The following is a 13,812-nucleotide window of genomic DNA, read 5'->3' on the forward strand; positions in this document are numbered from 1 at the left end:
GCGGGCCGTGGGCAGATACTAGTCCGCCAGAGCGATAGCAACCTCATTGAGATGAGATAAAATGCAAGCAGCGAAGTGTTGTTAGTTATGGCTGAGATAGGACCACAACGGCATCAAAAGGTCATTGAGGTGAACACGCGGCAAGACCTGCATTTTAAAAGCAAGGAGTTGGCCACGAGGATATCGTCCCTTCTCATGAAGCTGGTATGTGGCATCTCGGAGATTTATGGAAGCCAACAGTCGGTTCCAGGGCGATCATGCCGGTATCCGCTGTCATATGGATCGTTCGTTGCACGGAGAACCGTTGGTAGCCAATGAGGTTACCGCGAGACCGGGTAAATCACCGTCCGGTCAAGATCAAGACCAGTCTCAGATGGAATGCGAGCAATACTGCACCCATCCGCTTCGCAAGTACTTGGAGACTTTAGCGAAGGCACCGGAAACGGCAACCATTCCCAGGCAGAATGTGACTGGTGGTCCGAGCACCCGCCTGGGATGGTGGAGTAGGGGAGACACTCATCTTGCCAGGGCTGACTCTATCCTGAGTATGAACGTTGAGGCATGCTGTTCAAACAGTATCGGGAAAATAAACTTCTGCTCTTTCCCCTCGCAATTCTCTTTCACAAATGCATGGCGCGGACCTACATCCATGCAGCGTCAGTCAAACCCATGTCTGCCAGGCTGTGGGAGTACCCACTTGCCGCCACACTGCAGGAAGGGCGTTCACCACTCAGGGCGACCTCTGAAGCTCCAGATGCTATCACAGCTTCATTGGGCTTCCACTGCTGCTTCAGAGAGATGCATACGGTCACGAAAATACCATATGTTCCTCAAACCACTGCAAGCAAAAGACTCCGTCCGCGAAAAGCCGGCTATTGACCATGTTTTCCGGATGCGGCAGTTCTGGCTTAAAGCGTTCAGCATCGCTGCGAACGCAACATGGCCGAGATTCTTTGTCGGTGATTGATAACTCCTCTGCTGTAGGCTTTTTCTTTCTGTTCTTCTTTCGTTGACAAAGATTCTCATCCAGCCCAGAGTCTCAAAAGTTCAGATTGCTCTCCCTCTCTGGCGGGTAGATGAGACAAAGCAGCAGCACTCTAGTGTCGTCAGCTTCGGCATAACTTACAGCTTGCACTCACCGCAACAACCACAGCGCAGAGAATTCTGTAGTGTACCGACATCAGTCTTTCACACCTCCATACTCCTTTTGTCTTCTGCGGCCGGGTTCCTGCAACAAGCCACAGAAATTGCTACAGCCGCAAACCCATCCCCTCCAGAACAACGAAAACCTTTTCTCAATTGTTCTCCCGTCAAAGCATCGTTGCAGCAATAAAGCATCAACTCCATTGTGCAGCAATTCTTCCATCGGAAAGCGACAGTCGGCAAACTAGGGACACTTTGAGACCCTTGCCGGAGACTTCTGGCTGTTGTATACAAGTCTGGAACCTTGGCTCAGACAACAGGGTGATCTCCAAGCACCACAGTCAAAAGACCCTTTGCAGTCATCTAGCTCAGGGGTCGTTTGATACCGTGTTGCTTTAGCTGCGAATCCCCGTCAGCTCCCAATACTCTTTTTGCATCAAAGCCGCCTCAAACAGACCGGCTTTGCCCTTGCGAAGCTTCAACGTCTTTCTTGCTTTGTATACCGATCAAGAGCATCAATGACCGAAGGTCCTTTCACAGCGCAACCTCCTTCACCTCCCCAATCGGTGGACGGCCACCACAACACAGGCGACGATAGCCGAAGCAACCCAGCAGCCGCGCCTAACCCCGGACTTTCCACGCCGCCTATGCCCATGAGGACAATCATGTCACAAAATTCTCCACAACCAACCTTCGTAAGTATCGCTGGTTCTCCATATAAAGAAAGAGACTCACCTAGTCAGGATCCATATGGCGACCCATCACTTTATCAGACAGCTCCAGCACCCGTCTACTATACTCCAAGAGTAAGTTGAAAGAACTCGGCACGTCGAGACCGTGCTAATATTGAGATAGACAATGATCACGTCTGCGCCTATGCACACACCTCCTCAAGGCATGCCCGAAAATGGGATCCTTACTCGCAGCGGCCGCGCCCTGGGTACACCTTCCAGTCCCAGTGCCACCACAGACTCCACACGCGCCTCGCAGTCACCTCTCGCACGACCGAGGCGTGCCTTGAAGAAAAAGCCAGCCAAAAAAGGAGGACCGGTCCTGGACCAACCACTAAGCGAGTTGACCAAGGACTACAAAACACCAGTACGAGACATGGCCGTATGGGTCAACCGTTCAGTGTCCGAGAGGATGGCCGAGGTCGACAGAAAGAAGGGGTATGTCTCCCGGCCAATGAACTCTTTCATGATGTATCGATCGGCTTATGCCGATCGCGTGAAACAATTCTGCAAGGAGAACAACCATCAAGTCGTGTCGCAAGTGACTGGTGCAAGCTGGCCACTCGAGCCCAAGGGAGTTCGAGAACTGTATGAGCAGCTTGCCTCGACTGAACGGGACAATCATCAAGCTGCACACCCGAATTACAAGTTCGCGCCCAACAAAGCTGGAAAGAGGTCCCGACGCGACGATGATGACAGTGACAGTGACCCAGACTGGGAAGGCTCAAACAGGGGCTCAAAGCGTGGTCGCCGCTTTGACAGCAGGAGCGTCTCCTCCACACCCTTCGAAGAAATCCCACCTCGCTACCATGCGCTCCCTGCCTTGAACTTGTCAGGGTATGAGATCAGCAATCCATATGGCAATCAGCCAATCATGGTAGGCCCAGACGGTATGATGGGCTATTACCAGACGACAACCACGATGGGCCCATATGGCGAACAAGTCAGTGATGTCAAGTACCAGAGAATGGAGGATCCATTCCCATCATACCAGCAGACAATGGGACTTGTGGGCATGCCACAGGGTCACCATGAGCTGTTGACATCTCATGCTGCACCTCGGCAAATAGTGTCGACACAGGCTGATATGCTGGATCCTCGCCTCGCGCAACCAGATCCAAATTTCCACTTTGGGTACTATGATGATGGCATGAACATGGTGCAGGAGGCTCCAAGGACGATCACCTATGAGCCTGCTCCTCCAGCGGGGTACCAAGCTGCGGAGGCATATCACCCTGGGTTAGCGACGTTGACGGAGGAGCATGACGTTTGGAGAGACCAAGCGCAGGCGTGGTCGGATTTTGAGGCGGAGTTTCAGAAGATGGGCTGAGGATGGCCATGTCAGGCAGTGAGGCCAACTGGAGAATGAAGTGATGGCGAGGTCGCAGGAGTGACCTTCACTTTGCATAGCGACGGCGTTGAGTGATAGAACTCGTGTTTCTTATGTATCTGTGCAACAATCAGTCTTACCACAAACCCTGTTCTGCATTTGTTCGTAGTAAAGAGAATCGTATTGTGCCAAATCTGGGCCACTGAGGCCCGTGCATTATTCGACGTGACAGGTACTTGTCACCGCAAGAACGACTCTGGACATGAGCAAGGTTTGTCACCAGAAAAATTGAGTAGGAGAATGGGCGACGCGTGAAAGGAAACTGAACTCGAGGACGCAAACGGATATTTGATTTAGAGGCTTGAATGGACCACCGGATGCGCATCTAGTACGGCGGAGTGTTGCTACCTCGGTAAATCCCGGCCAACAATACTTCAAACGACCTGCACCCGCTTATGAAGCCGCTCCCGGAAGCCCTGTTCCTCATTAATTTGACCGGCATCTGCAACTCGTTCACCACACTAGCTAGCAGTCTCCCTCTGGCCATGTTGCGCGGTGTAGCATGATAACATGACTCGATCTACGCCCACTTCCCGAGCAAAGCCATGATCCCTGCCCCCATGAGCATCGAGATAGCCATAAACGCCAACTGCCTATCGTTGTCGGTTCGTTCAGGGCTAAACAAGAAGTCCCTAGCCATGAGCTCCACCAGTCCAGTGTATATCAAGATACCTGCGGAGATTGAATCCAGGAGTCCAGCGACAACGTTTGCCGTGTAGCTGTTTGCGTTGTACGTGGTTCGAATGCCGAGGCCAATCGCGATGGCAATTGGGGTCGTCAAACCATAACCAGCACACAGCCACCAAGGCATCCAGTGATATTTCTTCGGAAAGGGAATTGCGGATAGACGTGCTCCAATACCGAGACCTTCGAAAGACTGGTGGAAGACAATGACGGGGTACAGAACGGAGAATTCTGGACCCGACGATCCAAGTGTCAAGCCGATGATGACGCTGTGAAAGATGACGCCAAATTCAAGGATCAAAAAGGCCGCGATTTGTTGTCTGAAAGCCACGGCCATTGCATGCTCTTTCTCCTCGTCGATGGTAGCAAATGTCTGTGTGTTCTTGCGCCCTGCCACATCTCTCTGTGATGATGGTTGATGTTGCTGAATCGTGTCGTTTGGTCGATCGACCGCACCATCTCCGTGGGCAGATGACCGACGTCGGGAGAACTCGTATCGGAGCATCGCCGCGTCGACTGAGCCAGAGCGGAGGTTATTCTCTGTCGGATTGACATTCTCCTGTTGAGGGATCCCATACTTTTTCTCCACGTAGCGTTCGGCGATGAAGTCCAATAGGAAGGTCAACATCACAGTCGACAAGGCAATTGCAGGTGGCCACGAGTACAAGTACCATGAGCCCGTCATTCCTACGCATGTGTTCATGCCGATCTCATAGTAGGATGGGTCGAGAAGGCTAGGGAGGTCATTAGCCACAACTTGTTCATGCTTACAACGACCATACATCACACTTACTGGATGAAGCCAGTCGCGATAATGACTCCTGTTCCGAAGTAGCGAGCGAACAGATAGACATAGAGAGGAATCCGTAAAGTTTTCACTCTCGTCGCCAGAACGGGGAAAAAGGTGACAGCTGAAGATACAATCAAAATGACGAAGACCGAAGAGATGCGAGCTCCGAGGTCTCCATTGTAATCGTTGCCGGACCACTGAATATAACAGGTCACATCCCTGGGATCGGCGGTATCGAGGTTGACACAAGAAGGGTTCATTATTCCAAAGGGATAGTCGTGAGACATATCGAGGAAGAAATTTGTAGGCTCAAGCAGTAGATGCTAAGTGTCCAAGCTTCTCAGAAGTTCAATGCTCAGCTTTTCTTTGCGGTAAGCGACATTAGAAGGAGGAAACCCAAAGATCCTTGACCGAGTAGATATAAAATAACAAAAATCCGATGGCGGCTGGGACGAGCGCATCCAGAAAATGAGGACCTTAAATGTCGATACTTTTCACTACATCCGATTGAGCAGGAGCGAGTGAACCTCGCCCACTCTGATCATCTGGACGGGATGTTTGTATAAGAGTGACGTACTCTAATGATGTAGGTCAGCTTCTTCAGTACTGCATCCCATGCTCACCAGGTGCCCTACGAGCCTGGCTCGTGGTCCTATCACGGGAGACATGATGGCCAGGAGTACTATTCCAATTCTTAGCGTAGTAGGGGTTGAAATAAGTCGGCACTGCATTAGCGAGCAATGCAAGATGACATGACATGACATGACATAAGATAGAGGCCCCATTCACAAACATTGCATGTCAAGCGGTGTGTCCCGAACGCTTGGTACCTGGATAGAAACCACGCCCGCCGCTGTCTTTGCGCTAACCTTTTGTATTACTTATGAGGACCACACGGCATTGACACCGAGTGCAAGATTTGGTGGGGCATTCAGGACGCGTTGCTTTAAGGTCCTCATTCCAGACCTTGTTATATCGAGCGAATAGTTGTAAAGCGCTGTGGATTACCTTTGATTGTAGTATCCTCGTTTATGTGAGCATGTTGACGGGACGTTGTGGATTTAAACCACTGCATCTTACAATTGACCCCGCAGATTTGCGTGCCCCTGAAGCTTGATCGGTCTTGTCATGGCTAAGCTTTTCGCTTGATGGGCATGACAAGGATGATGATTATCGCCGTAAATCACTTCACTCAGGGTCTAACACTTTAGGCTGAATTGAAGATAGCGGCAGAATATGATGTAGGTGACGTCCGTCATTGACACCCGCTCTCCCCTTTTCGAGAGATCTTTAAAGTTACTTTGTTCCATGGTCAACCTCAGGTATACCACTCAGGCGTTACTAATCAGCATTCCCAAGTATACATTATACCAAGTGATCACGCGACAGTCAAGATGCCCACCTACGTGATAACAGGTGCAAACCGAGGTCTGGGCATTGAATTCGTCCGTCAATTGTCCTCGAATAGCTCCAACACGATCATTGCTGCTGTTCGGACCTTACAGGGCGATCTCGACGATCTGCAAAAGCTCTCCTCTCAGGCCGAGGGCAAGATTCATGTCGTGGAGTGCAATACTGGCGACATCAAGTCGATCCACAAGTTTGGTGAGGACGTCAAACAGGTTCTTGGTGGGAAGCAAATCGACTTTCTGCTGAACAATGCGGGAATCAACTCCACGCCGGATCAGACCAGCTTGGACATTACCGCGGAAAGTCTGAGAGAGCATATCGATGTCAACGTGGCGGGACCGGCTGAAACTTTGAAAACTCTACTGCCTCAGCTGGGCAAGGAAAGTGTGGTAATGAACATGACATCTGGGCTGGGAAGCTGCGGGAAGAAATTGTATGCCCTTCCCCAACGAAAGAGCGATCATCTTGGTTCACATACTTACCACGTATGCTTATGCTTAGACCGAAGTGCACCACGTATTCCATCTCAAAAGCCGCGGTGAACATGTTGACCGTCCACCAAAGCGAACAATTGAAGGATCGAGGGATCAAAGTGATATGTATGGACCCGGGCTGGGTGAAGACGAGAATGGGTGGCGGGGGTGCAATCCTAGAGCCACATGTGAGCATTGGCGGAGTAAGTCCTTTCTCCCTCGACTATGCCGCTCCGTGGAAGCAGGGTCCCTTGGGTTCTTGTGGCGGTACCGTTCTAGGCTGACACACAGTTGCAGATGTTGAATACTTTGCACAAGTTGCAGGACACGGATACAGGAAAGTTCTACACATATACTGGAGAAGAAGTGCCCTGGTAGGATAGTGGTAGCAATTTTGCGAGCCCTCGAGCCTATTTCCAGGAAAAGTGGCACTGTCTGACCGGGTGCCTTGACGGCAAGCCAGTAGGGATACACGATGGAGCTGATGACCTCCCTTCTGACAATGCAAGAAGCTCTATCGTTGTGTGCAAAGGACTTCGAGACGACATCAAGAAACAATACCTATTTGCGCCCAACGAGCGACACGGCTCAGACTGTGCCACTTTTCTGGGAAACAGGCTTGCCCTGCTACTGAGTTTGGAGGCCTTGGCGATCAAAGCACTCCCACTCCATCATAGTGGTCGACTACAGTACATCGGTCTTTCATACCACCGGTGTTGAAACTATGTCATATCCGAAACAATCTGGGAGCTGAGTTGGACCGTATAGATCTTATTGAACGCCAGAACCACTAGCAGATCTCCCGCCAATGCGAAATTCTGCAATGGACTCGTTCCGGAGTTGACAACATCTTCCCCCTCAATTGCCAAAGCATTCACCATGCCGAGAACCTTTCCCGACGGGCTCCGCACCACAATCCCGTCTTGTTCGCCGGTCCATACTCGTCCCGCATCATCCACGTGTAGTCCATCTGCTATGCCTCGCTCGGCGATGCCAAAAAGCCGCCGACTCGACGGAAAGCCCGATTCGTCGAGGTCGAAGGAATAGATTGCAGAACTGGATGTAGCGGCGTATATGCTCTGTCCAGACGCGGTCTGCACCGCAGCCGCACCATAAACGAGCGGATCTGGTGTGTCGGTCACGTAGAGCTTGGTGCTGTTTTTGTTCACTCGAATGCCGTTCGGTACCAGAATATCAGTTCTGTCGATGACTGGAAGTAATGTGTTTTCGAGCGGGTCCCAGCGCCACGTGGCATCTGGCACCTGTGGTATTTGCCCATTATTGTAGACTTCGCTCAAAGGGTCGTCGGTGAAGAAAAGCCAGCTCTTGCCTCCACGAGAAGCCCATGTAACATCATTGGGACCTCCAAATCGTAGGCCGAAGTAACTGTTGATGACGACCTCGGTCTGGTACGTCACAGGGTCAACCTCGTAGATACAGGGAGGGACAGTATAGTTCCCGTCTCCAGCTATGTATACCTTCCCATTGTGGTAGCCCCCACCATTAGGATTCAGAACTTCGATACCGTTGGGTACTGGTAACGGTTTGACAGTGTTGTTCGACAGGTCGAGAATACTGACATGCGAAACATTGTTTTCCGAAGCCGAAGCCATCCAAACTTGATTGCGGTCCCAGAGCCATATACCCATTTCGTCGGCGATTGGATCGCCACTGGGATCAGCATAGATCAGATTCAGAGAGGCATTCGGTGCAAATAGTGAATTGAATTCTTGATCATAAGAGATCAGTGTCGCATTCTCACACTGGGTAAAGCCCCTGGTCGACGTCTTGGTCTGAAGAAAGGATTGTGAAACATTTCCGTTGAAGGAATCGAGCTGGTAGGTGGATATAGAGGACAAATTGCATATATTGGAGTTGTTGGAATCAAGGGCCGTTGCAAAGCGTGGGGTTGATGCTGCAACCAGAGCCATCGTCCACAGCAGGACCTTCCTGGGTGCGGCACTCATTGCTGGTGATGGGGACAGTAGAGATCCTCCTGTGTGCACTGCATTGCAAACTCGATACTGACACTTGCCTTGACATTTATTAAAATGTATGTCCACAAGGAAGCTCACGTGCAGGCCAACAAAGGCTCTGTGACGCGAGGCTCCAAAAATGGAACAGGGCTGAAGAGTCAGTAAGCTTAGGGCGTTCCCTGAAAGGGGGTGACGAACGTACCCACAAAAGGGTGGATTTTCAGGGATTGTCCCGACCGAGCGCCGATCTGCTTGCCTAAATGAGGTATGTCACATCGTGATTAGCGACCGCCATCCAAGCCGGGGTTGGGGTCTCCACTGATATTGTGATGCAGGCTTGTCGAGGCACGCCTTACCGAGTTGCAGCTCGTTTGTGGAACCCTGTTTTGCGACCAGTCAGTTTGATGGCGAAGACTGCTTCTTAAGCATCAATTCCCAAAGGCCTACGGCCTGACTGCAGTCAAATCTGGCAAACAATTCGCCATATTCGCCTCCAAGTTACATCTTGGGTGCAGATCACAATTGTGCATGAGCCCACTTTTCAGTGAAACATGATTTGATAGGGACAAATTCGTTTCGGGATCTCCAGTTCTATAGTTTTGCCGTAAGTTGGCCACTCGCTTTCGATCGTCTTTCTGGTCGGTAGCATTGCACTTCTGCTATCTCAGCCCAATTCTTGGGAAACAGTTTTGGACCCAGAATCTTCTTTTGAACCTTGCCTGTGCCTCCCTTGGGCAGCTCGCCGTCCACAGTTCTTAGTAACGTAGGTAACTTGTATGGCGCAAGTTCCCGCCTCAAGTCGGACCGGAAATTCTGTATGCTCAAGGGTGACGAGCCAGCGGTCAAAGATATGATTGCACCAACACGCTGACCAAACTCTTCGTCCTCCACGCCTACTACTGCAGCCTCTGAAATATATGGCAAGTCCAGGCAAGCGCGCTCGATCTCGATGGCGGAGATCTTGTAGCCACCAGACTTGATGATGTCCACGGATGCACGACCAATAATGTAGTAATACCCGTTCTCTCGCCGACAGATGTCTCCAGTCTTGAAGTAGCCGGCTTCGTCATGAGCTTCAGCCGTCGCTTCAGGATCAAAGAGATATCTAAACACAATTGTCAGAGAGGATTATTCATCCAAGATATCATACCAGGTTTTGGTGAGCACTTACTTGGCAAACATATTGGGAGACTTCACAAGGAGTTCGCCGTCGTCGCCATCGGACAGCTTCAATTCCACGCCCGGGACGGGGAGGCCCACGCATCCCTTGGGGACAGCAGCTCCCAACTCCGCCGGAACCTTAAGGCAGCCAGGGTACTCCGTAGCGCCATATCGGGTAAGAATAGGTCTACCTTGACGAATATCTGTCCAGAACTCTTGAACCTGCTGTTGCAGGGCAGACGAGCCGCACATGAAGGCCCGAAACTGGTTTGCAGCTTGAATATAGGCGGCCTCTTCAGGAGTGGACCGTATCTTTTGCTCAAAATGCCATTGCAGGCGCAGAAGTATGGTTGGTACGGCTGAGAAAACGGTGAGTCCGCCTTGACGCCATCTGTCCCAAACCCAGGCTGTGTCGAGATTGCCACGCTTGAATTCAATGCAGCCTCCTGCATTCAGGTACACAAAGAAAGACGTGGCCAAACCAGTTGTGTGATGGACAGGCAAGACATGTAGAACGACGTCGTTGTGGTCGACGTCGTATCCTTCACCGATAGCTATTGCTGCCTCATGTACGTATGAATGTCGCATGACGGCGCCTTTTGGCCGTCCCGTGGTGCCTGAGGTGAAAATCACTAATCCAGCTCTGCTTTCATCGATTGGTGGATTAGAAGAGATAGAGATGTCTGTTGGGGTGTATGCGGTCTTCTTGGGAATGTTCGGCAAGATCTCCAGGATCGCAATGTCTTGGTCTCTGGACAAATGCTTTTGGATGGCCTGGCCTAACGGAGCCACTTCCGAGCTGACCAGAATGAGTCGTTGTCGACACTTGGTGACAAAATAAGCGGCTTCGTTCACGGGGACGCTAACGGCTGGTCTGTCAGCGAAGGATATCAAGGATATACAAGCTCATCACTTACACATAGGCACGAAGGCTGCTCCAAGCGCAAGAATTGCAAGTACAGCCACGGTAAATTCATAGCCGCCAGCGGCCAGGACTCCTATGTAGACCTCCTCGCCCCTGGCGATATCATCGAGAATTGACCTTGGCAGTGACCTCGCAATGACGGCCCGAAGGCTCAGTGCATCTGACAAGGCCTGTCCATATGTCTTGCTCACTCCCAAATCGACGTCTCGGATAGCCGTTCGATTCCTTCGTGCATGCCGAAGCAACTTGCCCCAGAAAGGACTGTTCGGCAACACATGAGGACCTTCGTGAGAAGGTACAAGTAGTGTACGGTCGGCATTGTCTCCCGATGCTCGCGAGAACGTCATGGTGATTGTTGCTGTCGTGTACGTGCGTGACGTCTCGAAAGTTGCGTTTGAGTGTACTTCAGAGCAACAGGCACTTGTTTGAAAATTCGTGCAGGCCGATGCAGCTTGGTGTCAAGGTTGTTGTTGATTTTGGGCTGGCACGGGACTTCCTAGTCAAGATTACGGTGTCACTTGGCTACCACCAAGATCGGACAATGCTGGGAATGCCGTAACAAGAGACAATCCCAAAATGTCCACTCTTTGGTTATCAATGGCGCTCCATGCCCCAAGTCACTACAGCACTTTGCCAGTGGCGTCATGAATACCCGAGACGAGTCTTACGGAGACTTGTGCTACAACGGTACCACGCATGGACACAACTGGCCCTGATCACTGGGGTTGGAGACTGCCCAATAACGGCGTTTCGGGGTTCCTTTGTCGTCCACGGGATGTAGTGCCCCGGATGTCACGGCACTGCGCACTCTTTATCCCCAGGCGTGCTTCCGAAACTCTGGAGACTTGGGGAAACATGTTGCCACGCGGCATAAAGGTGGGGAGCCCGTGAGGCTACAGATAATGAATAACGCTATGGTATATCTAAAACCCCGGCCACTTGTCCTGCATTGACTGAAGATTGGTACCTTTATTTCCTTCTCATTGCAATTGCAAACCACACACTTCTTCCTCCTTCAGGCAGCATAGTATGCCCCTTTCGCCAAGATGATCGGATCAGCAGCAAATCTACGCCCTTTCTTTGGGCTTCGAGGTTTGCGTCTCAAGCTGGCCATGATTATGCTAGTTGTGGCTCCGAGCTTTCTTCTCTTCGGCTTCAACAATGGATCTACAGGTGGTGTCGGACATCTCGAATCCTTCGTCAAGGTCATTTACCCCCTGCCAAAGGTCTGCTCAATGCTGATCCTCTTTTAGGTCTTCCCGAGCATCGACACAATCAACACGACTGGCGCAGAGAAAAGCCACAAAGCAACCATTTTAGGTATGGAAGCCCCTGTCGTAATGAGAAAACTTGCAGCTCAATATCGTTCAGGTGTTGTCACTGCTTGTTATGATTTGGGGGCCGTTGGTGGTGCATTGTCCTGCATTGCGTTTGGGGACAGGATCGGCCGATTACGATCCATCTTCGCAGGCCTTGTCCTCGCGGTCATTGCGCTTGCGCTCGAATCTTCTGCATACTCTTTGGCTCAATTCGTTGTGAGCAGACTCTTGATTGGAGGAGCCATAGGTATCATCAGCGCGTCAATACCAATCTGGCAGACCGAATGCGCAACTACAAAGCACCGTGGAATGTTCGTCATCGTCGAAGGCATCTTCATCAGTGCGGGTATTGCCATGTCTGAGTGGATCGCTTTTGGCTTTTCCGAGGCCTTCGACAACTCTGCACAATGGCGCGTCACCATTGTCTTTCCTGTCTGGCTGGCCTTTTTCGTTATGCCAGTGCTCTTTTTCATGCCCGAGTCGCCCAGATGGCTTGCGCGGAAAGGCCGATTTGAGGAAGCTCGCAGCATCATTGCCGCCGTTATGGACAAGGACAACGATTCCCACGAGGTCAACGCCGAGATGAACCACATTGAGTACACTTTGGAAAGCACTCGAGGAGACATGAGCTTGCTTTTCAAGAATACAAAGGAAAGGTATCTGCATCGGGCTATAATTGCGGCATGGGCTCAAGCCATGACGCAACTTTGTGGCTGTTCTGCATTGATCTTCTACACGGGAACAACATTTGCAGATCTTGGTTATACCGGGAAAGCCGGCAGCTTTCTCAGCTGCGGTTTTACGTCGACTTTCACGGTAGCAGCATTCATTCCCCTATGGACCGTGGATCGTTTCGGGCGACGAAGACTCTTTATGTTGTCGCTGTCAGGGTTGGCGATTGCCATGGCCGTGATGGCCGGCACCAGCAACGAGCCGCGGCTCGCTAAGGTCACTGTCGCCTTCATGTTCATATATGCCTTCTTCTACCCTCTCGGTTTCCTCGGACTGCCTTTCCTCTACGCTGGAGAAATCTCTGGCTTGAAGATGAGAATGCCTATATCGGCTATTGCGGTATCTGCGCAGTGGCTCAGCCAGTTCGTTGTCGGCCAAGTAACGCCAGCAGGAACGGCTAACTTGAGCAATCGATATTGGATCATCTATGCGGTCCTCAACGCAGCCTTTATCCCTTCAGTCTATCTCTTCTTCCCGGAGACGAACGATCGGTCTCTGGAGGAGATGGATCGGATCTTCGATCAATCGTCAATATTCAACGTGGTCAGGCATGCGAAGGAACTTCCGAGAGAAAGTCAAGTCGATTCGGCCACGATTGAGGAGAAATACAAGCATCACGTTGAGTACGCGTCACCACACGATCCCACCCCTGACAACATCCGTGGACAGGTGGTGGCTGAGCATGTCGACGCAAAGTAAGCTGGCCGTCCAGAATGCTTTACAAGTTCCTTGGTCCTACCTTGATGGCTGTTACCTGTTCTCTTGCATTTTGCAGAAGCGAATAGACTACCGGACGGCAGCGGCCGTCGGGATATCGGATACAAGCATAAGCGAAGATAGTCTCACAGCTAGGATATGTAGTAGAACGATGGTAGAGAACGAACACGGAGTAGTGAACAAGATTGTGGAAGATAATCACCGAGAGCGTTCCGACATTGTTCCTGTGTCCCGTCAAGCCTGTTTCCAGAAAAAGTGGCACGGTCTGACCAGTGTCGCTCGTCAGGTGCAAATAGGTATTGTTTCTTATTGTCATCTCAAAGTCCTTCGCACTCAACGATAGAGCTTTATGCATTGTCAG

The 13,812-nt window shown here is 51.2% G+C and overlaps 7 protein-coding genes across 7 annotated transcripts; 4 read left to right on the forward strand and 3 right to left on the reverse strand.

The window, feature by feature from the left end:
• The first annotated feature begins 132 nt into the window (after nucleotides 1-132).
• Nucleotides 133-1,074, forward strand: EDD37DRAFT_67669 (uncharacterized protein). Its single transcript, XM_062819576.1, has one exon. The coding sequence runs from the start codon at nucleotides 227-229 to the stop codon at nucleotides 965-967; it is 741 nt and encodes a 246-aa protein (XP_062675679.1). The 5' UTR covers nucleotides 133-226; the 3' UTR covers nucleotides 968-1,074.
• Nucleotides 1,075-1,514: 440 nt separating this feature from the next.
• EDD37DRAFT_67671 (uncharacterized protein) lies at nucleotides 1,515-3,506 on the forward strand. Its single transcript, XM_062819578.1, has 3 exons — nucleotides 1,515-1,838; nucleotides 1,887-1,949; nucleotides 1,999-3,506. Exons 1-3 carry the CDS (start codon nucleotides 1,662-1,664, stop codon nucleotides 3,202-3,204), a joined length of 1,446 nt encoding a protein of 481 aa, XP_062675680.1. The 5' UTR covers nucleotides 1,515-1,661; the 3' UTR covers nucleotides 3,205-3,506.
• A 120-nt stretch (nucleotides 3,507-3,626) lies between these two features.
• On the reverse strand, nucleotides 3,627-4,881 carry EDD37DRAFT_617844 (Zinc/iron permease). Its single transcript, XM_062815770.1, has one exon. The coding sequence runs from the start codon at nucleotides 4,730-4,732 to the stop codon at nucleotides 3,785-3,787; it is 948 nt and encodes a 315-aa protein (XP_062675681.1). The 5' UTR covers nucleotides 4,733-4,881; the 3' UTR covers nucleotides 3,627-3,784.
• Nucleotides 4,882-5,949: 1,068 nt separating this feature from the next.
• EDD37DRAFT_67746 (uncharacterized protein) lies at nucleotides 5,950-7,171 on the forward strand. Its single transcript, XM_062819608.1, has 3 exons — nucleotides 5,950-6,581; nucleotides 6,650-6,824; nucleotides 6,919-7,171. The coding sequence occupies exons 1-3, from the start codon at nucleotides 6,133-6,135 to the stop codon at nucleotides 6,997-6,999; spliced, it is 705 nt and encodes a 234-aa protein (XP_062675682.1). The 5' UTR covers nucleotides 5,950-6,132; the 3' UTR covers nucleotides 7,000-7,171.
• A 172-nt stretch (nucleotides 7,172-7,343) lies between these two features.
• Nucleotides 7,344-8,821, reverse strand: EDD37DRAFT_661699 (uncharacterized protein; the record flags this gene model as incomplete). Its single annotated transcript, XM_062819143.1, has 2 exons — nucleotides 8,800-8,821; nucleotides 7,344-8,747 (listed from the first exon to the last, which is right to left on the reverse strand). Exon 2 carries the CDS (start codon nucleotides 8,586-8,588, stop codon nucleotides 7,344-7,346), a length of 1,245 nt encoding a protein of 414 aa, XP_062675683.1. The 5' UTR covers nucleotides 8,589-8,747; nucleotides 8,800-8,821.
• A 338-nt stretch (nucleotides 8,822-9,159) lies between these two features.
• On the reverse strand, nucleotides 9,160-11,465 carry EDD37DRAFT_67756 (uncharacterized protein). The gene is made up of 3 exons (XM_062819609.1): nucleotides 10,676-11,465; nucleotides 9,769-10,627; nucleotides 9,160-9,702 (listed from the first exon to the last, which is right to left on the reverse strand). The coding sequence occupies exons 1-3, from the start codon at nucleotides 11,028-11,030 to the stop codon at nucleotides 9,189-9,191; spliced, it is 1,728 nt and encodes a 575-aa protein (XP_062675684.1). The 5' UTR covers nucleotides 11,031-11,465; the 3' UTR covers nucleotides 9,160-9,188.
• Nucleotides 11,466-11,520: 55 nt separating this feature from the next.
• On the forward strand, nucleotides 11,521-13,433 carry EDD37DRAFT_690400 (putative sugar transporter; the record flags this gene model as incomplete). Its single annotated transcript, XM_062819995.1, has 2 exons — nucleotides 11,521-11,909; nucleotides 11,937-13,433. The coding sequence occupies exons 1-2, from the start codon at nucleotides 11,730-11,732 to the stop codon at nucleotides 13,431-13,433; spliced, it is 1,677 nt and encodes a 558-aa protein (XP_062675685.1). The 5' UTR covers nucleotides 11,521-11,729.
• Between the last annotated feature and the right edge of the window lie 379 nt (nucleotides 13,434-13,812).

This window comes from Exophiala viscosa, assembly GCF_022695815.1.
Source record: "Exophiala viscosa unplaced genomic scaffold EDD37scaffold_1, whole genome shotgun sequence".
NCBI classification, from domain to species: Eukaryota; Fungi; Ascomycota; class Eurotiomycetes; order Chaetothyriales; family Herpotrichiellaceae; genus Exophiala; species Exophiala viscosa.

Excerpts from the sequence above, each read along its gene's own strand:
- EDD37DRAFT_67669 (XM_062819576.1), top strand. The coding sequence starts at position 227 with ATGGAAGCCAACAGTCGGTTCCAGGGCGATCATGCCGGTATCCGCTGT.
- EDD37DRAFT_67671 (XM_062819578.1), top strand. The coding sequence starts at position 1,662 with ATGACCGAAGGTCCTTTCACAGCGCAACCTCCTTCACCTCCCCAATCG. Across the intron at positions 1,839-1,886 it reads ATTCTCCACAACCAACCTTC|GATCCATATGGCGACCCATC; the intron begins GTAAGTATCGCT and ends TCACCTAGTCAG. Across the intron at positions 1,950-1,998 it reads CCGTCTACTATACTCCAAGA|ACAATGATCACGTCTGCGCC; the intron begins GTAAGTTGAAAG and ends ATATTGAGATAG.
- EDD37DRAFT_617844 (XM_062815770.1), bottom strand. The coding sequence starts at position 4,732 with ATGTATGGTCGTTGTAAGCATGAACAAGTTGTGGCTAATGACCTCCCT.
- EDD37DRAFT_67746 (XM_062819608.1), top strand. The coding sequence starts at position 6,133 with ATGCCCACCTACGTGATAACAGGTGCAAACCGAGGTCTGGGCATTGAA. Across the intron at positions 6,582-6,649 it reads GGAAGCTGCGGGAAGAAATT|ACCGAAGTGCACCACGTATT; the intron begins GTATGCCCTTCC and ends GCTTATGCTTAG. Across the intron at positions 6,825-6,918 it reads CACATGTGAGCATTGGCGGA|ATGTTGAATACTTTGCACAA; the intron begins GTAAGTCCTTTC and ends ACACAGTTGCAG.
- EDD37DRAFT_67756 (XM_062819609.1), bottom strand. The coding sequence starts at position 11,030 with ATGACGTTCTCGCGAGCATCGGGAGACAATGCCGACCGTACACTACTT. Across the intron at positions 10,628-10,675 it reads AGCAGCCTTCGTGCCTATGT|CCGTTAGCGTCCCCGTGAAC; the intron begins GTAAGTGATGAG and ends CTGACAGACCAG. Across the intron at positions 9,703-9,768 it reads TCTCCCAATATGTTTGCCAA|ATATCTCTTTGATCCTGAAG; the intron begins GTAAGTGCTCAC and ends AATTGTGTTTAG.